The 21,759-nt window shown below is 39.8% G+C and overlaps 2 protein-coding genes across 3 annotated transcripts in view; both read right to left on the bottom strand.

Annotated features, from left to right (window-relative positions):
• Nucleotides 1–608: 608 nt before the first annotated feature.
• On the bottom strand, nt 609–12,151 carry ifih1 (interferon induced with helicase C domain 1). 2 transcript variants are annotated; one of them, XM_078261811.1, is made up of 16 exons: nt 11,622–12,151; nt 11,130–11,301; nt 10,861–10,992; nt 10,215–10,280; nt 8,129–8,340; nt 7,285–7,495; nt 5,981–6,198; nt 4,709–4,810; nt 4,485–4,608; nt 4,161–4,376; nt 3,231–3,487; nt 2,977–3,126; nt 2,663–2,824; nt 1,374–1,564; nt 1,160–1,253; nt 609–995 (listed from the first exon to the last, which is right to left on the bottom strand). In XM_078261811.1, exons 1-16 carry the CDS (start codon nt 12,054–12,056, stop codon nt 798–800), a joined length of 2,940 nt encoding a protein of 979 aa, XP_078117937.1. In that variant the 5' UTR covers nt 12,057–12,151; the 3' UTR covers nt 609–797. The 2 variants fall into 2 exon arrangements, with proteins under 2 accessions (XP_078117937.1, XP_078117936.1); XM_078261810.1 differs by having other exon boundaries at nt 8,129–8,337; nt 11,622–12,145.
• Nucleotides 12,152–15,016: 2,865 nt separating this feature from the next.
• The window catches only part of kcnh7b (potassium channel, voltage gated eag related subfamily H, member 7b), a 33,946-nt gene continuing 27,203 nt past the window's right edge, over nt 15,017–21,759 (bottom strand). The window contains exons 11-16 of the mRNA XM_078262792.1: nt 20,149–20,354; nt 19,860–19,947; nt 19,538–19,699; nt 18,042–18,195; nt 15,698–15,878; nt 15,017–15,376 (exon numbers count right to left, since the gene is read on the bottom strand). Of these exons, the coding sequence (XP_078118918.1) occupies nt 15,059–15,376; nt 15,698–15,878; nt 18,042–18,195; nt 19,538–19,699; nt 19,860–19,947; nt 20,149–20,354 (1,109 nt within the window). The 3' untranslated portion in view covers nt 15,017–15,058. The remainder of the gene's footprint in view (nt 15,377–15,697; nt 15,879–18,041; nt 18,196–19,537; nt 19,700–19,859; nt 19,948–20,148; nt 20,355–21,759) is intronic.

The raw sequence follows: 21,759 nt of genomic DNA on the forward strand, positions 1-21,759 counted from the left end.
AACAAATGTGAGAAAGCAGCTAGAGCTAGACATATTTTCCAGTTGTGAAAATAACCACAATAATAGTGTTGGGCAAGTGATTAGTTGGGAAAGTTTTTATTAGAATGTGGATTAATTATTAAGAACATAAATGCAATTCATAAAGAAATAAAAGTATTACTTAAGCCAGATAGTAGACACACTTTTATTACTCAAGGATCCATACAACTTGTTTGTGTATGCCCCGGACAATCAGATCACACAGGTTTCTATTTGCAATTGCGGAAACAATTCTTTAAAAAATAGTTCTAAAAATAGCAGCTGTGACAGTTGGATTTATTGTAATGGAAACTCACCAGCACCTGTTTGTTTGCATGTGTGTTGACAGGTGGGCTCTGATGGGCTATCACAGGCTCAGTGGCTCCAATCTCATGAGACCACATGGGTTTGAAAGGAAAATAATTTTTCCTGCTTTTTGTATCAGTGATGCACACAATATGTACATTTTATGACTGTTAAAGAGTGTATGCAGTAAATTCAACATATAGTTTCCGATATACCAACAACACCATTGCAAAATTATATGTTGACAATCTTACATATTTTTGAAATAAGCCTTTTCCTAAAACTATTGTACATTCTTAAATCCACCAACATCACATACTCCAGTTATCATTGCATGCACATTGTGGCACTCAAAGGAAGCATTACATTTACCAGTGTCATAGGTGCAGTAACTCATGCTGTGCAAGCCAAACATAATAATTCAAAAGAAGTCAATATTTTTGTGAGTATTAGTGAGTCAACGCAGTTGTGATTCAGTCAGTGTCATCGTCATCTGAGTTATCTGCCAAACGGCTCGCATGTTCAGCGTAGTCAAAGGCGGGAAACTTGATGGCAAGCTCACTCCACTTGGTGCATTTGCTGATCTTCTTTCCGTTGAACGTCACCACAAAGTTTTTCACGTGGAGGCAGGGACAATCGATTCCTTTGTAGAGCATCATGGAACCCCATCTCTGCAACAGAAATCGTTGAAATCGATCGTCGACGTTAAAACATAAAATGGATGATATGGTGGTTGATTTAGGTTATTTACATTGAGTAAGCAAAGGCTTGTTCAATTACTAAAGAAAGCAAATAAGTGTATTTCCCAAAATGTCCACACAAAAAAAAAACGTACCTGGCCACAGTCTTTGCATGCTATGAAGTAATTGGTTTCATAATCTAGAAGTCGCTCTTGAAGAGTCGTGTTTTCTCTCTGAATAAAAAGTTGACTGCAAAAGAAAGCAATTCAGTATTTGATTTGATTTTGAACAAATTTGATAAGCATGCATATAATTCATCATAATAAGTTGTGGCATACATCACTGAACAATGTAAAAGTTGACTCGTACCTGAACTCTGGTGTAACATTTACTCTGTGCATGTTTTCGATGATCTGGATGTCCTCGCCGGTGCAAACAGGTTTGCTGCAGCTACGGCAGCTAAACTTCACATCACACTTCTTGTACTGCATGTGTTTCTGCTTCTTCTTTGTCATTCTCACCTTCTCCTCCATTATAGCCTGAATTTGAAACTCGATGATCTAATGAAAGGAGAAAACATCACAGAGAACAGTCTTACACAGGAATGTGGGTTTCAGTTTTCTTTTTTAAGTTTGAAGCGAACGCACCTGTTTGTCGTAGTCTGCTTATCCGCTTATCACTCAGACCACATGACCACATACTTATAGCAGTGTGTACGCAAAAATGTGTCCTCGGCCACATAAAGAACTGCCTATTCAAATGTGATCAGAACTACGTACTCATCCAAAGTATTTCTCATGTCACAGAAATGTGTTTTGGATGTTATTATCATACAGTCTGTGTTTTTGTTCCAGTGCTGCCTGCTCTTATATTCCTGGCTCTCTGGAGCTCTGTGCCCCGCTGTCGGTGGCATGGATGTCGCCAGGGACTGCCGGTATACAATAACCTTATTTTTAGTTTAAAAAAATTGACCGAAATTCACGAATATGTAGGATATTACTACAGACATTCCTGCTCCTACGTTGCAACGTCTGCTGTTGCCATTTAGAAGCTGGAGTGGCTGTCAAAGGGTGGACAACACCTTTCCTTTCCTACCAAAAGTCCTAGTTATTTAAAAGCTTTTATTGTGAAGCAGCAAAAAAAAACATCACGCAGAAAAAAGTTAGGTCCTTTCGGCACAGACAGATTGTAGGCAGCGCTTTTTCACTCGTCATCGCACACTTCTAATGTATGATTTATTTGAAAGTAACAACTGAAATGTATACAAACACAACCAGCCTATATGCAAACAGAAATATTTGCATATAGACCAGGAAAGTGAGATCTGATCACAAGTGGTCAATCAAGACGCATTTGGAGACACATTCTACTGCCAGGTGCAATACTCAGAGCTGTTCAATTGTGATCGGATCTCTCAGGACGATTTTAGAACCAGGTGAAAACAGCCTTATAGTGTCTGCTGTTATTATAGCTGATTGCATTACATTGTAAGATGTAGCTTATATTTTGTACACATAGGCTAATATGTGCTCTGTGCTTTTGTCTACATACTGTAGGTGTGAACAGAAAGCTAAGAAAAGTAGTTACGCGCAGTATGTGATCCTCAGCTTTTTTCATTATCGTTTCAGTTTTCTTTTTTAAGTTTGAAGCGAACGTACCCGTTTGTCGTAGTCTGCTTGATCTAAAGCTCTGATTTTGTCAATGGCTTTGTTCATCATGTTAATGCGGTACTCATTAACACATTCCTTCTTAGCCACCCCAGAGTTCTTCACCTCGACCAGAGTGTAACTGCTGTCCTCAGCTCTTCCTCTGCCTTGTGCCTGCAAAAGGTAATGATAGAGTCATTATTAAGCAACCACTTTAACATTTCATTGTAACATTGTATAATGGTGTCTTTATTACTGGACATAGAAGTGATAATCATTAACAGGCACTACATGTAATTCCTCATTTGATGACTGACATCACTGACCTGAATCATAGCAATCTCATTGGTCACGAGGCCGTATCGAATAACAAAATTGCACGCTGCTATGTCCAAACCTTCCTCTGCCACGGTGGTAGCAATCAGCAAGTTGACATCACCATCCCGGAATTTGGTTAACACGTCCCTTTGCTCGGCCTAATCAACACACATTTATATAGAGGAGAGTAAGTGTGAATTGGATTTGAAGTGTGTCGAATGCTAGAGGAAAATGTGCTGCAGTTTGTGTAATGTGCATTCACCGCGGTCATTGGCTTAACAACACTCTGGTCTCCTCCTCCGATCATATGTGAGGCTTTGACTCCAATGTCAGCAAACTTGGGGTTTTCCTGTATCCACTGACTTAGAGCAATGGCGCTGCGCCGTGTTTTGGTGAAAATTATCCCCCTGGCCGCCTCCCTGCTGCTGAACTCATGCAGAACTTTACTTCTTAGTTTCGTCAGGCTGTCATTTTCATACTGTGGATTATCTGCAAGCTTTTGCAGCTCTTCCTTTTTCTCTGCAAGAAATACAATTCAAAGAAAGTCTTTGTATCATTTTAGAGGTTTAAGGAATTGGGTTCATATACTTCCTTGTTCCTTGTTGAGAGTTATATGAGAATATTGATAGAACTTTCATATTATATCTACAGCCAGTAGCCAGTTACAGTATATTAAAAGACTGGAAGAAAGGGGGATAAGCTAGCTAACTAAATCTGCCAGCACATCTTAAGTTCATTAATTAGCTAATTATATCTTGTTTGTGTAATCTGTACAAAAACCGAAAAACTATAAATCTTGTTATAGCTGTCGGGTTACCAGGCAACCAGCCAAGACCGGGAAGTTACCCATGAAACCACAACGTGCTAGTTTTGCACACACACAGTTTTTGTACGGATTAGACAATCAAGATATAACGTGTTAGTGAAATTGGTGCTGCATAGTGGATTCTGTTACCTTTGGACAGAACCAGGCTAGCTGTTTCCCTATGTTTCTAGTATTTATGCTAAGATAAGCTAACTAGCACAGGCCCTATATTCAAAGATATGAATTTGGTATAGAGATTTTCATCCAACTCTCAGCAACAAAGCAAATAAGCTTCTTTCCTGAAATGTCTAATTATTGGGTTAAAATGCTACGACACATAACAGTATTGATAACAAGTCACTTGGGCTTTTGCCAAACACCACATACCTTTAAACAAATTGAAGAGGAATCTCTCAGTATCTGTGATTTGTATGTCCTGCTCATCATCTGGTGTGGCTTTTTTCTTAATCTCCTCGTCGTAGTATTTCTTCAGGAAACTGAAGGCATCACGCATGCGAATGGTGTTGCTGAGATTCAGGCCCTCGCTGTACTGTCTAAGGTGCTCTGCACAAACCCGCACTTTCTGATTTTCCTCTGTTGCAGCTAAAATGGATAGAGACAAGCTTTCAGATCCAAGAAGAAGCCAGGTAGTTTGTTATCAAAAGATGGACAAAGGGTCAGTATCCCTGAAGCTTAAAAACATTTTCTCACCTATTCGCTCTTTTTGAACAACCCACTGTTCATAATTCTGAGAGCCAAGGTCAGAGGTGGGGCTCAGCTCTGCGTGGGTATGAATGGCATTCATGATGTTCTTGATTACATCGCCAAAGGGATCCTGAAAAGGATACAAAGATATAACACTTCCAATGTTGTTCCTTAGAGAGAAACTGTACCAAAAAGCTACCACCATGTCATTTCCTGATGAACAAATGTACCTCTTTTCTGTCTTCAACAGTTTTAACGATTTTTCTTGGTTCCCTTTTGTGTTCCCCAAGGCTCCTTGTCATGATTTTGGAAGCGTCCAAGTTTGCACAAATCTATGAAAGAGACGAACAGATTTACATTGTTTGAATTAATCAAAATCAGACATCTGCATCGCAGTAATACACACTATTTCTACTCTGCATGCCAGACACAGAGTTGAAGCCAAAGGGCTGTTTTACATTTTGGACTTTTGTGGCTGTGGGAAACTTTATGGCTGGTGTGTGTGCAGAGGGAATATGGAACATTTGAAACCGCTTGACTGGAAGAACAGGATTCTCGATGACTAAGGCAGACCGGAGCAGGATTTAGATGAAAACAAACAATGAAAAGTGAAACTAAAAGAAAGAAAATGATGTTGTTTATGGTGAAGTGTATATACTAGGTGTGGACACTATTAGAGCCACAGCTGTAAAATGTACTCCAATCAAAAAAAAAATCTCTTCAGTGATTTTATAGGCTAATAACCACGTTTACACCTGGTTTTAAAATCCGATCACAAGTGGACAGCTCTAAGTACAGGTGTGAATGCTGCACCCAGGAAGCACTGAGGATGCATTGAGATCTGATCACTCAGACCACATGACCACATACTTATAGCAGTGTGTACGCAAATGTGTCCTCGGCCACATAAAAAACTGCCTACTCAAATGTGATCAGAACTACGTACTCATCCAAAGTATTTCTCATGTCACAGAAATGTGTTTTGAATGTTATTATCATACGGTCTGTGTTTTTGTTCCAGTGCTGCCTGCTCTTATATTCCTGGCTCTCTGGAGCTCTGTGCCCCGCTGTCGGTGGCATGGAGGTCGCCAGGGACTGCCGGTATACAATAACCTTATTTTTAGCTTATCACACGCTTCTAATGTATGATTTATTTGAAAGTAACAACTGAAATGTATACAAACACAACCAGCCTATATGCAAACAGAAATATTTGCATATAGACCAGGAAAGTGAGATCTGATCACAAGTGGTCAATCAAGACGCATTTGGAGACACATTCTACTGCCAGGTGCAATACTCAGAGCTGTTCAATTGTGATCGGATCTCTCAGGACGATTTTAGAACCAGGTGAAAACAGCCTTATAGTGTCTGCTGTTATTATAGTTGATTGCATTACATTGTAAGATGTAGCTTATATTTTGTACACATAGGCTAATATATGCTCTGTGCTTTTGTCTACATACTGTAGGTGTGAACAGAAAGCTAAGAAAAGTAGTTACGCGCAGTATGTGGTCCTCAGCTTTTTTCATTATTGTGGCTGCCCCGACCCCCGGTGAGGCAGTCAGGCCCAGGATCTGAGGGAGGAGCGCAGGCTCCTTCTGCTCCTTCTTCAGTTTTCTGTTCTTGTGCTTCTGCATCAGGTAGCGCATCATTATGTGGTTGTAGACTTCTCCCTTCTGAGTGTGGTGACACTCATCTATTACAATCAGTGTCAGATCTACATGAAGAGAAGACATGACAACCAAACATTTAAATGAATGTATTGTACAGTACAGTATTTTTCAGAGATTGTAAGATTCAGAGATCTGGTAAGAATATTGTTGAGCAAGATTATTGCTTGCGTTGTTGAAACAATAACATTTACATTTCTGCATCTCTCACTGTTACATAACCGTCCAGGGACTACAATTTTCTCAACCAAGCAATGCTATTTATATATGTAATTTATTTACGTTTCTTGAATAAATAGAGGTGATTGTCACTCGCAGATTATAACATCTTTCTGTAAGAGAGATTCTCCCAGACAAACCAGCACTTTTCTAGGAACCTGACGCAGCAGTTTCAGCCACACAATAACATGTGCTGGAAAACTTCAAAAATAGCTTCAACTCATTTCTTATTTTTGTATTGTACAAAAGTGCGAGTGAGTGAGGTGAATTATAATAATCATTCACACGTACAAGTTTAACCAGAGTGATACAAATGTGTCCCTGGAGGAAAAAGAGTATGGAGAAGTGGCAGCTTGATGTACTGTGGGTGATAGAAGCTCTCATGTGAATTTGATCAGCCACACACTGATGGCTTGAACAGACGTGTGGCCTGGAAGGCAGAAGATAGGAAAAAAAGGAAAAAGAAAAAGGACACGCTCTCAGGCGTTTCAACAAACAGCATATGTTCCACTGAGGTGGCTATTCCACCTTGGACTGGTGAGTGCCAACAAGAGTGAACAGCAGAGCCGTAAGACTTTGACAACATCCTGTCAGGTTTCAACAGGGGAGTTGTTATGAGTCCTCCGGGTGGCTTTCTATTCCAAAATCTGTCAATGTCTGTGGTTTAAGCCTAGACAGATTTTAACTAAAGGTTTTAGGAAGCCTTTATAAAAAAAAAAAATAATAATAATAATAATAATAATAATAATAATAATAATATATATATATATATATATATATATGTATATATATAGTGTGACCTTATTTCAATTTTGAACACTGGTTTGTTTTTAAGTGGTGATCAAGTTTACTAAAAACCAAAGGAAATTACTAAAAGTTATTTACTTTTGTAAAATCATATTGTAAAATCATACCGCTTAATTTCACCCCTTCGTCCTCCCCGTTGTTAGACCTCTCCAAGAAATTCTCAAGGATCTGGGCTGTGCAAATTATGACATCATTGTTCTTCACGATCTCTGTGAAAGAGATTTTGAGCTGGCAGTCTCCGCTGACTCTCTCCACTTTATATGAAGGCTTCAAAAACGGCAAGAACTCGGCGGAATAATGCTGCTCAACAAGAGGAACCTGCAGGACACCAGAGCACATTCAGGTTTAAGCTGTCGATGCAACAAAGTCAAAACATTTCACAAATAGAAATAACTCTCAATAAGACAAATAAAGAAATAGCTGCATTGCTTATATTCCTACAAAGCTCCTGATGATGTGAGGGTGTGTTTGTTTATGATCACAATAAATGCTGCTAGGACTTTGTCATGATTTAGAAGATTTTAGTTAATTGTTTAAAGATCAGGGTGAGACGCTCCCTTTTTTTGCAGGGACACTGCTAGGCAAGTTATAATTCTGTTCTTTCCCGTGTTGAAGAATGAACCACTATGATCAGTTTCAGTCACATACAATCACTATTTCTTCTTGAGTTTTACAACTCAACTAAATAGTTTTATAGCTGGAAAACCTTTAATCCAAAATGGATTAAGTAGTGGTCTTTTCCAGTGCAGAGTAGATGACATGCATGCCAAATAGCACTAAAGAGCAGGGGAATATCTAAACCTCATAGCCTGTAGTTTGTGGTGAGCTGACCCACATAGGTGCAAATGGACTGAAAGACAGAATGTTTTCTTTGGATTTGAAAAGGACATAAGTAGGTCAACATACAGTGCAAAGCCATTCATCAGGTATGCCAGACTTGGGTTATTGTACCTTGTTCACCAGGACAACCACTTTCCCTGAACACCCCTCTGCCCTCCTGCGGTCCAGATGTTTTTTGGTAATATAAACTGCAACTCTGGTTTTACCACTTCCTGTCGGGAGGCATATGATGATGTTTTCCCCCTCCAAGGCAGGTCTAGCGACATCCTTCTGATAATCTCGAAGAACAATATCAACTTTTTCTGGGCCTCCGGCCACTGCTTCTGGATAAGTAATGCAGAGCAGAGGTTCAGACAGACAAAACTTTCTTGTCTATGTCAGCAACCCACAATTACAGGCATTACCAGCAGGAAACAACTGTGCTTGTCATTGTTTATGGTTTTGGTCATGTGTTGGAATGTTTTCTTACAGCTGCTGTTAAAAATGCAAAACAAACTGTATGCATATGAACTAAATTCATGGAATATGCTCTACATTTAAAACATAAACACTAAGCACTCAGACTTTAATTGTTACTGATTTTAAACCACAAATAACACTGCAGAGTCCACACTGAACACCTTATAACACATACACATGCACTGAGTGGAGCACCTATGAAACCATGTCTTAGGTGGTAAAGATATGAACACTGTGCACTACAAATCATGTCGGTAAGAGGCACTATTGTACTGTAATTGCTTAGTCCAAACAAGTTCAAAGATTTAAAGAACTGTGTCAAAAGCAGGCCAGCAGATATCATTGTTCAAGTACAAATAAATATAAGTAATCTGGCCTTTTACAACATCATTACACGTCCACAACTTGAAGTCACATTTAAAGAGGGATACGAGCCAATTTAACTGGCTCAAATTTTCCAAAAATAATCAAACATCAGGCACAAGCTAACATCTGCGTGCATTCATCAATTTTTTAATTTTCTCAAGCTGCTTGAAGTGTATAATTTCATCACGTCATTTCACAAATGTTTTCCCTGGTCTTGATGTATATTGTGGCAGCATTGTGTCTTATTTTCCTGTTTGCAATGACAGTAGACTTACTATGATTCACTTCAGTCAGACTTAAAGTTGCTGGCAGGCCATGACTCATTTGCTCTGTCTAGGCTGGGGATAAAACATGACTGAGGCACCAACATCAATGTGTATGTATCCCGCTCTCTGCTACCTCCAACTCAAGGTTCCACGTTTCACCCTAGTTATGAGTTCAAACCCCCAGAAGGTTTCTTTTCTTTTCTCAGTGCAGACAGCTTTTAATTTTCTCTCTCAGACTTGGTATGCCAGAGGTTAAAGTGCTGTTCGAGCAACTACACAGAAGTAAATACACGTCTGTGCCGATGGCGAGAGAATTTTAACAACAATAAGAAGTAAACAGTGGCCTGTGAGGCCCCCTGCATTTTTACCAGCAGTTCCCAGACGCTAAACTTATTACAACTGGAAAGTCAACAATCAGCTATGTTTAGTACCGTTCCAATAAGAACAGAAAATCCACAGGCTTGTTTTTCAGTTTGATTTAGTGCAGTGAAATTAATTTGAAAAGAGCCACAAATAATTATGCACATATAACTCGTTTTTTACAGTCTGGTGGATCAATCTTACATGTAATCCTTTCTGTTTTAACGGTGCACTCTGGCCAACCAGTCAGGTTTATGACATTACTCACATTAATGAGACAACACGTACTCTTGCCTCATATTAAGAACATAAAAGACACTTCCTTCATTTATTTATATCATATAATTATTTCCACTGCCTCATTAGGCCCCACTCCACAGTGACTTGAATTAAACCTTTCCTTTACATTACTTTACAATGCGCTGACATAGAGTCAGCATGTGGTTTTCATTTGAAGCTCTGGCTATGCTCTGTCCTCTTTGACCTCTATGCGGTTCATCATAGTACAACACATGGAACATATTCTTTGGCGTCGAGCAGGCAGAAAGGTTCCATTTGCAACTTGTTCCAAACACACTCATTCTGACTTGATAGTAAATCTACACATCCAGCCTACGTTTTTTCTCGCTATGAGTTTGGCTTTCGCGTGTGCTCTACTAGGACCCAGAACAGGCTTTTTGGATTACTACAATACTTTGAATACCTGAACAACATTAACAGTATGTATAGGGGTGGATCAGTCACACCTGGTTGTGGGGGCTCCAAGCTGCGTGGTAGTTGTCTGGGTTCAGTGCTCACTGCTTTGTATAGGTCTGAAAAGATATCCACGAAGGTATAAAAATCACAGTCAAGAAAGGCAGGACATAAATGTTAGCCTTGTTTACTGTGTTGGGAGTAGCCTACCAGCTGCTAAAGGGTCACTTCACCCAAATGACAAAAGGGCAAATTTCACCTCTCATCTCTGGTGGTATCTATGCAGATAGTTGCAGATAGACATTCCTGCTGCCTCTCCACTAAAAGAGAGGTGAATTGAATGGTCTGTGTGATCCTTAAAGCATAAATAAATTACATTTGAAAATCCTTTTCAACAAGCAATGTCCCGGTTACTCATGGTTATCCTTATGGACAGTTTGAGAGTGACATATGTGATTCTTTTGGGTGTTTTCTTCTACTTAAGAAACCATTTTGATAAATGTGTCCCTATAAAACCTTTGCACATAAACATAAGTTCTGTGATTTGGGTGAACTGAACCATAAACTGCCTACTGGACTGTATGAATGTACAAATCCAGTTCCTTGACTTGTTCAATATGTAGATAATCAAGACTACTGTCAGCTGTTATCACATGTAAAGATATATTTGTTCAATTGAGCAGAGGTGTTCTGTAAGACCTGCTTCAGGCTCCTCAGATATGCTGATGTCCATTAACGGTGGGCTATCACAGCTTTCAGCTGCTGCTGCTGCTGCTGCAGCAGCACTTACTGTAGATTCATCCATCAGTGAAGGCAGTTTCTCATCTGAGCCTAATGAGAAATAAATAAATCACACTTAATGTATAATGTAAATTAAATAATTAATAATCTCTACCAAATATACTTGTTTTTCTAATCCACAAGATCTAATGACTAATGACATTCCCTGTGATGGGTGTGCTAGTTACCTTTGTTGTCAAAGTGTGATGGCCCTCCTGTTAGCTCAAACAGGTCCTTGTGGCCAGTTTTACGCAGAATATCGAGAAATGTAGAAAACCATCCTGATGGACCTCTCACGATACATCTCAGAAGTTTACGGGCTCCACTCCAGGGTCCTTCGTTTGTTGTTATAGTTTCAATCTACAAAATGAGCATAATAACTGGAGTACACTAAATGCAATCAGAGTGAAGTGCAGTGCTCTGCAAAACGGTTAAGTGCATTTGTCTGCCATCTTGTGGTCAATCATTGCAAAGACATCGACTGGGTATTTAAGATGAACTGAGAAAAAAAAAAAAACTACAAACACTAAAGTTGTATTCAAACTAGGCTACATGTGTTGACAGTAGGCCTACTATACATTTACTGTGAATGCTATTGTGAGCTGTTTATTGCTAAGTGCTAATCAAATCAAAATGAATGAAGAAATTATCAGCAGTGGATCACTAAAAAGTGTTCTTACAACGTCCGAGTCCTCCTGGGTGAGTAGGCCTTCAGAGAAACAGTGGAGGCACACCTCTTTAGTCTGCATTTCCACAAGACTGGGAGAGAGCAATTGAATAAGCTTGACACAGGTATCATTCTCTGCCTCCACTTCAGGTTTGGGGGGATTGACCTGCATGTATTCCGCAGCAGCATTACAACCTGAATGTTTCAAAGCGTCAACAAATGCCGTGAACCAGCCAAGGCTGTGTGGCTTCTTTATGACTGCGGAAATAAGGAGATTTGTAGCCGCTATGTCGCCATCGGTCCTCGCTTTTTGTCTGATCTGCTCCTTTTGGTCGTATTCGATGAACTCTAAATGATCCAGAACCCGATCCACAACAATAAGCTCTCGCAACCTCTGCCAGTAGACTTCAATGAGACGCTCATTTACATCGTCGTCATCGGAAGCCATTACGACTCCACTAACCGTCCGATAAGGCTGATCACAGTATAGGCTACAGGCTGGCTCCGGTGTAGTTAAAAAGTACTGGCAACTAAAAAAAAACGATGACTCACTGTATCGAGGGAACAAACCCTTTCAGTTTCATTTCTCCCACACTCTCAGTAATTAAACTGGCCACTGGGTGTCAGTATTAGACCATTATAGGTTGGTCTTTGCACGTACACTAAGACCTACTGTACACACATCAACTGTACATGCCTCAGTCATCAGAAAACAACTATTTCTGTTGTTAAACACCAAAGACAAATGTTTCTAATATTCTAACAGTGACCTATTAGGACTCAACTGTTAATAGGTGCGTGTTATGTATAGCCTACTTATTTATGTATCAATATAGTATTATACAATTCTGCACAAACCCATTGTCCACTCACATAGGTGTTTAATTGTGGCTGATTAAAACCGTTTGACTTCTCCCTCACGCTCAAGTTCATGCATGCTCATGTACCATTGACTTTGTGACCTGATGTAATTCCCACCATAGCTCTGTTAAGTTATTTGTACTTATCAGTGTATTCTTATTTTGTGCAACTTTACAGGAGTAGAAATATTCCACAGAAAGGGAAATCTTTTTACTCTTACACTTACACTAACTTTGCAGATTAAGACATACCAATACAAACTAAGAAACTCGTGAAAAATGATGTATGATGTATTGAGTAATGACAGTATCATTATATGACAAAACTAAAAGTGTTTTCATTTATTGCTCCCACATCTTCAAAACAAACATATGTACTTACTGTTGTGCTAAAGAGTTTCTCATATAATTTACTTATTTTTTTTTTACATCTTGCATGTAATGTATTTACTTTCTAACAATTGTCTAATAGCATTTTAACTTTATTGTACATTGCCAATAAAAACAGTACAGGAAAACGATATGCTTTGTCAATGTCATAGTTAGTTATACATGAAGATGATGCTGACTTAGCATTTAGATTGGTTGTATAGGCACAAGACCCTCTCTGAGGCCTGCTTATGCACGTTCAATGTGTCCCCCTCTCTCCCAACACACCCTCTAAATACATCCTAAAAAGAGACAAATATGCTGACATCATTTTATGTTGAAATGTGCTACTTTGTGCTCATAAACAGTGCAAAACAGTAAATATATAAATATAAAACACATGCACTGCCATGTAGAAATACCTACACCATACTTGTTTGTCAGAGGCCTATAGTTCTGGGATAACAGCAGAGTATTTGTAAATCTGCATGTTATGATATCTGCCCAGACAAACATGTATGGTGTGTTCTGTTGGCTTAACGTCGTACAGTAGGTGCACGCCAGCGACTGCAGTAATAATGCACATCGTTTAAAAAAGAAAACTACAGTATACTTGATACTGTACTGTATATTGCAGTGCAATTTTCCATAAACCCTGAGTCACACTTCAAAGAAGATGGGCATACTACTAAGGATAAGAAAACTGTTCTCACACCTTTGTAATAATGCTGTATTACACTAATAGCTGCAGAAAATAGTTTGTATAGTCTGTTCATATGCAGGCCCTCTGAGTGGCAGAGTCTGTATTTGCACAGGGTTTAGACTCTTAACAGGCTCTAACAGGACTTACCAGGTTTATCCCAGCAGTGGAACTTCACCATATGTGTTTCAACCTATGGCATTGTCAGTGCCTCAGAATCAGTTGCCATGCAAATGTTTCAGCAACTGGAGGAAGAATGTCTGTGTCATTATATTCCTATAGTGAAAATGTTACCTCCTCATGCTTTGGGTACTAACACAGTACATGCATGATGGCAATGAGGACACAAAGTCATGCAGGGCCCTAGTTTTGGCTTTCCTTCCTTCTTTCCAGGTTGCAAACTGCCTGGACAACCTGGTGACAGAGATGGGTCTACTCCAGCCAGCACATACAATCTTTAGTCCTGGTCCTAGTCTTCCACGGACCAGGAACGACTTTGAGTGGTTTTTGAGTGTCTTTGACATAAGTCCATGCTTTTGGTCTCTCTCTGGATCTTGCCAAGCATGCTCAGCACCTAAAGGTACCTTACCTCAGGATGTTGTGAGCAGTTGGCTTGAGTCATGCTGTGCATGCACTTGCAGTTTTTTTGGGCCATCCGCCATCTGCTGCACAGGTGAGCTATAGCGGCTACGGCCTGGGTGATAGGTGTTGCTAGACATTGCGACCTGTCTAGTGTGAGGTAGGTCAGTCAGCTCCTCTTGCTTAGCAAGTAATGATGGAGGGAGAGACACATCTCTCTGATGGTCAAGGTTGTCAGATCTGTTTCCTGGGGTCCACGAATAAAGTTGTGAATGTAGATGGACTGGTGCACTGGTGCTTGAAACCCATTTGCAAACAGTAGGTGAGGTGTTCATTATGGCTGACTCTAGCCTTGTGGCCCACTCAGCCCAGCATGACCAATTGTGTTTTGGGACATGAAATGTTGTGGCACAAGGAGTGGTACAGAATCCATTAGAGCCCATTAGAGTACAAAGCCTGGGTGAAACAGAAAGTTGATTAAGTGTTGTAGTTTTAGTTCTATCGCAACCAGATGGCACCCTTTAACCAGCATCCCTGCCCATTAAATTAGGAAGCTGTAGACTTAGTATATGGGAAAGTGCTGTATAGGGCCACTTTCTGTGTGGTTGACTAGGTTCATCCTGATTGGTTGGGCATCTACATGTACATTTTGAGTGTGTGTGGGATGATGCTGAAAAGGGTCCATCAGAGGGCTACTGTGTTTAAATTAATGTCACAATATGTAACCATTGTTATTACACTGATTACTGCAGAACACAAGTTGACACACTGTTAACTGCAGCGAACAGTTTTTTATCCACATGCACAATGAAAAAAAACACATGTTACTGCTATTATCAAGCTATAGCAAATGGACAACACAGATGTCTGTGCCAGCATGCTGCTAAAATGATGCTACTTAAAGTACAACCCAGATATATGAACACTGTGCTGCTGGAAGGTTTATGGCCTTGGAAACTCTTGGTCTGAGACAGGTCTATGGACTCCAGGGGTGTTCAGGTTGGAGTCAGAAGGGGCTTGGGAGGATGAGGAGGTGGAAGAGGTTTCAGTTGGAAGAAGGATCAGTGCAGACTGTTGATGCCCTGGGATCTGTTGCTGTTGTTGCTGCTGTTGTTGTTGTTGTTGTTGCTGTTGTGGCTCTGTATGTCTTTGTACAAGTAATGATGTAAGGCTGCCCTCAATGGGCGCATTCAAGTTGGCCAAGCTCGACAGAGAGTCTTTGGATTCCTGAATGGCCTTCTCCAGTTGGAGGCTGGGGCCCTAAGAAGAAGAGTGGCAGAATATGCAATTTAGTTGCCGGCTTAGGAGTTAATGGACCTGTATTTACTCTAAAACGGAATGCGATTTTATTATGCAACATGTGGTTTTCTTTCAATATTTTGTTTCAACTTGGTAATCTATTGTTAGTTAAAAAAGGTTTAGAATTGGAGGTGAATTTTCAAATGTGAAGTCATAAATTCCAGAAAAAAGCAATTATTGTGATATTAAAATTTTTTTTAAACTACTGAACTATGAACATATGTGCAAAAATAACTGATTGTGTGGGATGAAAACTCTCTCTACCTCCTAAAACCTCCTTACTTGAGTTCCTGTATGGCTGAAAAAATCTCTTGCAGTCAGAGCAACTGGCTGGACCTTCACAGCATGTCTGTGATAGTCTGGACTGGCAGTCACAGTGCTGTAGGCTGGAGGTCCCAGTGTCGGTTGTCTTTGCAGCAGCTGCAGGATGGTCTGAATATCTGTCATCAGCTGAGACTCCAGCCTCAAAAAGAACAGAAAAAAACAGAGTAAGAAAGACAGATAATCACAGACAAGACAAGATTAATGCATAATTCTGACAAGTCTGATCATGTAATGCCTGAAAACACAGCCAGTTGTACTTCACTGAGCACTAGATGGAGCTTGTGCTCCTCAGTGGAAATACATTCTGCCAAGGTATTAGACTAAATACGCTGCTCATACTAGGAGTGATGAGCTTTCTGTGGGAGGTGTGAATTCAGCGTTTACTGTGGAAATGACTGTATCACACTCATTTCGGTGAATCTAATTATGAGCAGATTTCATCCAAGCTCTATTTTTAGGGCCTCAGGCTAAAGTGGGTAATGCTGAATAACCTTTTAATTACCTGTATTCAATCTAATATACATATACATTGTGTTATGTCCCTGGTTTACTGCGTTGCTCTACTGTACAAGACAGCATTGTTTACTAGGTCATGACTGATGAGGGATTAAGTAAAAGCAGACATTCATTACAGGTGCAGCAAACTGAATTTTTCTTGGCTATTTATATGGATTTGTTGAATAGAACGCTACACCAGCATTTATTTCCCTGTCATATCCTTTCAACTAGTCAAAGCCACAAAAACACAAAATGAGAGAGAATTGCTGCTCATCCTGCAGCCAGCTAGCATTAGGTAGAGTGCAGTGGATAAAATGTCTCATTTGTGCTAAATAAAATCAGCCAGCCCGGTATTCCCAGCACCCTGATGCCGTCTCTCGATCTCTGTGATAATCTAAGCTAAAAATACCACTTGCTGTTCATTTGTGTGTCTATTTTAGATGGCCTGCTGGCTGCAGGTGTGTGGTTAAACTATTGGCCAATGTGGTTCTCCACTTCAGAAAATAATGAGACTAAAATGCAATGTACAGTATTAGCTCTGGAGAGCTTACTTGCATATCTAATGTTTAAATTACAGTTAGTTTAGCTAGAGAGTTGCTATTGTTCCAAGATGTTTCAGACATACTTTGTTCCCAATCATCAGTTTTACATTCCGTGTAGCTACTACATACTCTGCAAAATGTTGTACTAATCCATTCTCAACATTTAATATGATCTGGTTCTGCAGCGGTACATCCGGCTTCCAATAGATCCAGCCGCCCACTCAGAGTCCGACAACAGCTCCTGCCAGCTACTTGCCTTCCTCCACCTACTCATGAACATTGGCAATTGAACTAAATGTTGCCAGTGATTGCAGAGGAAGTGTGGCTTACTTTTACCAGTGTGGGAGGTGACAACTTTAAAAAAATAAAGCACTCCATAATCATTAGGCACTAACTGAAAATCTAATGTTAGGATAAGTAATAAGAATAATCACAAATTTAATTGTGTTATTTCTTCAGAATATGACCAAAACTATTAACAAATTCCACATCCTCACCTACTTTTCTTTTGGTAACTTTGAGACCTCAGTACAGAAAAATACTGCACATCTACAACGCGAGACGTGAGTAGGAGGTGGTCAAGTAGGTCAAGAGTTGCAAAGAAAAACTCTTGACCTACTTGTCCACCTCCTACGCACCTTCAATAATAGGCAACGTTTCAGTACTGGACAGTTGCCTATTATTAAAACTTTATATCATTTGCAAGTAAGACAGTGTGCAGGAAGTAAGACAGTGAGACCTCCCCAACAATTTGAAATAAACATCAATATTTCAGCAACAAACAACATAGAGACTCAAACTGTGTATACAACTTTCCAACATTCAAACCAATAGTAAACTGAACTGTGTCAAAGCACAACAGGCTACAGTAAAGGGGCATTACTCCGAGTGTTATAGAGTCAACGGTGCCTCCTGGCTTTTTCTGTTTCAGTTAATGGCGTTAATAAGACATACACAATAATGCAAAAATACTGTAAATGCTACACTTAAAATCTCATGTATGCAGTATCCAGTGTGACTGAGAGAGTGAATGAGGTATCAGACTCAAATAATAAAGTTATGATCAAGAAAAAAAGTAAAACACTTTCTGTGCTGGTGACACAAAGAAACCATTGAGACTTAGAACAGTATAAAGAAGAAAAAACACTTGTATATTATACACTAGTTTTAAAACTGGTAATGTTCACATTCTGGTGTAATTAATAGTTTATGATTGTTAAATGAGTATCAACCATCTATATGCTGACTCTGAAAACGTGTACCTGTTTAAGTGCTCTTGAAGCTGACCTAAGCGGTGTTCCAACTCTCCATACGTGATCTCGCTGGCAGAATTATCGTCTCTCAGGTCCTGCAACTGTGCTGACTCATCCAGGTAGTCCGTAGGCTTCTTACAGGCCCATTTATCACAGCACAGATCTGGAGAGCCAAACCAACACACATGCTTTACATCATCACATGTGGGTCAGGACAACGTCATCACTAAATAAAAAAACAAAAAAACTAAAATAGAATGTAATTAATCTCTACAGGAGACCTGTGTGTAGGTTCCTTGTTGAAATCTATTGAGCCCTTGTACTGGGAGAATTGATGCAATGTTTTCCAGTAGCAAACTAACCCTGTTGTTATCTCTGCTGGGCACCTGATACTAGCCAGCTTGCTGTCCACTGATATGTGTAGAGACTCCTTTGTGATTTTAAACAGAATACTGTGATTACCCTATCTGGTGCAGCAGTCTGTGCAGTTGGCTTTGCATTATCATGATGAGCTATATAGATATGGTGAGCCTTTACCATGGATGGCACTTTGCCCTTATGTGACCTTATACTGTGTATCCTTCCAGCAGTAGAGATGAACAGCTTCAGTCTGTCACTCAGTTCTTTGTTTTCTTCATATCAACAAATGTCTGTCTCTAACTACTTGGCTTGCCAGTCTTGTCAGTGGGATGTGCTTTGCTCATACAAAATTCTGTGATTTCTATATCAGTTTATAGTCAGTTAGCGTATTTTAGATCTCTGAGCCAGACTCCTCCGAGAAAAGACTATTTTTTCAAGCACACTGGTTTAATAAGAGACACTATTCATTATTGCAAATGTATGTCTTTAAAGCTTGGCCCCCTTTTACAGATGTGACTATTGGGACACCTGAAGTTACCACAACAAAGAAATTGCAAGAGTTAAATAACATCTTTCTTACATGTATAGTATGCCTGTGTCATAGTCCGGTCCTGTCTATTGTATAAAAATAGGGCATTGGATTGGCTGTTGCTGATATGTACAAAACATGAACACAGTAAAATATGATGTCATGCATTGCAATAACCATGCAATAAAACTGCCTTTGTGAAGCTTGTAATGTTTGGCTTTTATTGTGTACAATAATTGGATGATGATTAGATTAAGCTATTGCTGTGATTCAATTTAACCATTGCATTGTTCCTAATTTTTCCCCTAATTTGGATAATCCTGTCTCATAGTGTTAGAAATCGCTGTGCAGTCTTTTTGTGTACTATAAGCCTTTAAACTCATGGATCTATTAGTCAACCCAGCTTTGGAAGCCTGGAAAGATATCATCCACCTCCACACATTTGCTCCAACCATCAAATAGGAGTTGCTATTGCAACAACAAGGACATAATGCCCGCCCATCGTTGTCAATTACGTGTTTGCCCTGCACCACCCAGGAACCCCTAGCAACACTTCTTAATAAATTCTCAAGATTATGTTCACATAATACTTTTCGGTAAAACAAAAACATATTACCTTCAAAAGATGGTCTTCTCTTTTTGTTGTCTCTGACAATAAGATTGGAGTCCAGGATTGGGGCATTGGGTGGAGAAGGACCCAGGAATTCTGAACTTATCTTCAGGCACGAGTTAGACTCCCTCCCCCTCCCCAAGGGTTTAACAACTTCCTTGTTTCCCTCTGTAGAAGGGCAATCAACAGGAGTCAGTGGAATAACAATGTACTGTATTCCTTATGGAACAGCTGCTCCCAGGGAGCTCCACTCAGTAATCAATAACAGAGAACACATTTGCAACCACAAGAGGCTGTACTGGACCTGTGCAGATTAATTTCCACTTACCTTTAGATACATCTGGTGTAAAAGAGATCCTTCTTTTAATGCTCTTACTGGCCTCGCCGCCTGAATCCCCGCCTTGGGAGCCTGATGGCTGCAACAATGGGAGCATTAATATCTATTAATTAATACAATTAGTGGTCAAAATTGATACATTTTGAGTTGTTAAAAGATTAATTAAATCTTGCAATATAAATATAACTTTAAGTATAACTGTGAATGTCCATAGTCATGACAATGTGAATAGCATCAACTGAACATGTAGCTCCCATAAAACCAGTGCAATATCATCTACCTTTGGAGACTCATCTCTGAGGTTGAAGGTAAGCTCCAGGTTGTTGAAGAAGTAGTCTGCAAACTCTGGGTACATGTCTATCACCTCAAGCAGATCTTCCCTCTGAATGGTGCTCAGGTCACAGTAACTCAGAGCTCGCACATCAGCGTTGGACTTCCCAGGCTTGGCAAATAGATGGATCATTTCTCCAAATATGTCATTTATTCCTGGTATCAACACACACAGAGACAATTAATCTTCTCGAAAGGCTCACTGGTATGGGGGAAAACATATCAGTGTTACCTGCATTGAATTCTACAAGGAGCCATGCGCATTATAGAGAATAATTTGTGTCTTGTTTTCTACAGGGACTTGTCTCGCTATTCCTCAGGCTCTCACTAAAAGGGCACAGACATGTTTGTTTTTGTGGATAATAAAAATAAAACAGCCTTTCCTCTCTGTGTAGATGGTCTCCCAAGGTCTGTGCATCAGTTGTCTTCCTATCTTTGATCCAGTATTTATGCTAAGGATTAACTGATAACTCAAAGCAGCTTTGATGTGGAGGGAAAACGGAGGGTTTGATTGTGATTGACACACGTGTAGTTCAAAGCAAAAAATTTGTGTTGATAATGGCTATCGCATAATGAAGCCTATTCTTAAGCATATTTCTAGAAAGTCATGACGGCTACCATCAAAGTTTTCTATGCTGAAGTAAGGGTCCATTTAGCAAAGTACTGCAGGTCTAGTTTAAAGGCCTTGATGAAAAATCTCTTTGTTGGTCCCGGGGTTCACTAAATGCCAACACTGTAAGCAGGGGTTCAGAAGAAAGATATGATATGTTGGCTGCCAGTGTGCCTTTCACAGCATGCACCGGACACCTTTCTACCACAGAGGATAGCCTTGCACAGAGTGCTGAATCTCTCCCCAACATGCAGCTCTCAGCACAATGATTTAGTTCATCATTAGCCTGGATTGCAATGTGTGCAACAATGCAAGTAACCTCGGTATCAGTCTCGGTATCATAACAAGAGGAAAAATTCTTTAGCGCTATCAGCTGACCGCTACCTTGTTAGAGGCTGGGGCAGTTTGGTTTTCACAAACAAATTAGAGCAAAATGGTGCTGATGGAGCGTTATGTTTGTATCAAATACAACAGTACAGTATGTTTGTTAATAATGGGTATTTGTGTGATTCAGCAGTTTTGGCTAAACTTAAACCCTATTCTGTTGGGTGCAGCTTTGGAGAGCATTCAGCTCATGAATAATGCCACATTTAATCTAGACGTGGCCTGTAGCACCTGCTTGTTAGAGAGAGAAGATAAATACTCATTATTCTAATAAGAGTAATGAATATTTATTCAGTAGCACTAAGCTATATAACTGAGGCAAAATATTATTTCACATTTATAGCTGGCAATTGTTTTAGTCAGTTTAGTCTTTTACTACCCTTTTATATAATCCCTATTTTGCAACTTCAAATCATTTCCCTGTGCTGTCAAAAAAAGTGGCAGCTATTTCCCCATGTTCTTTGAAATTGCCAAACAACCTTTCATGGAGCCACTTAATAGAAATGCCACAGAGACTCAAACCTGTCACATGAACAGCCTTATTGCCTGGAGGACAGAAATAGGGGA

Source organism: Sander vitreus, chromosome 11, assembly GCF_031162955.1.
Source record: "Sander vitreus isolate 19-12246 chromosome 11, sanVit1, whole genome shotgun sequence".
Classification (NCBI taxonomy): Eukaryota; Metazoa; Chordata; class Actinopteri; order Perciformes; family Percidae; genus Sander; species Sander vitreus.

What these genes read in the sequence shown, in the direction of transcription:
- ifih1 (XM_078261811.1), bottom strand. Translation starts at nt 12,056, where the DNA reads ATGGCTTCCGATGACGACGATGTAAATGAGCGTCTCATTGAAGTCTAC. An exon ending in ATCACACTTTGACAACAAAG is followed by an intron (nt 10,993 to 11,129) that starts GTAACTAGCACA and finishes ATTTCTCATTAG; the next exon opens with GCTCAGATGAGAAACTGCCT. An exon ending in CATGCAAAGACTGTGGCCAG is followed by an intron (nt 996 to 1,159) that starts GTACGTTTTTTT and finishes TTTCTGTTGCAG; the next exon opens with AGATGGGGTTCCATGATGCT.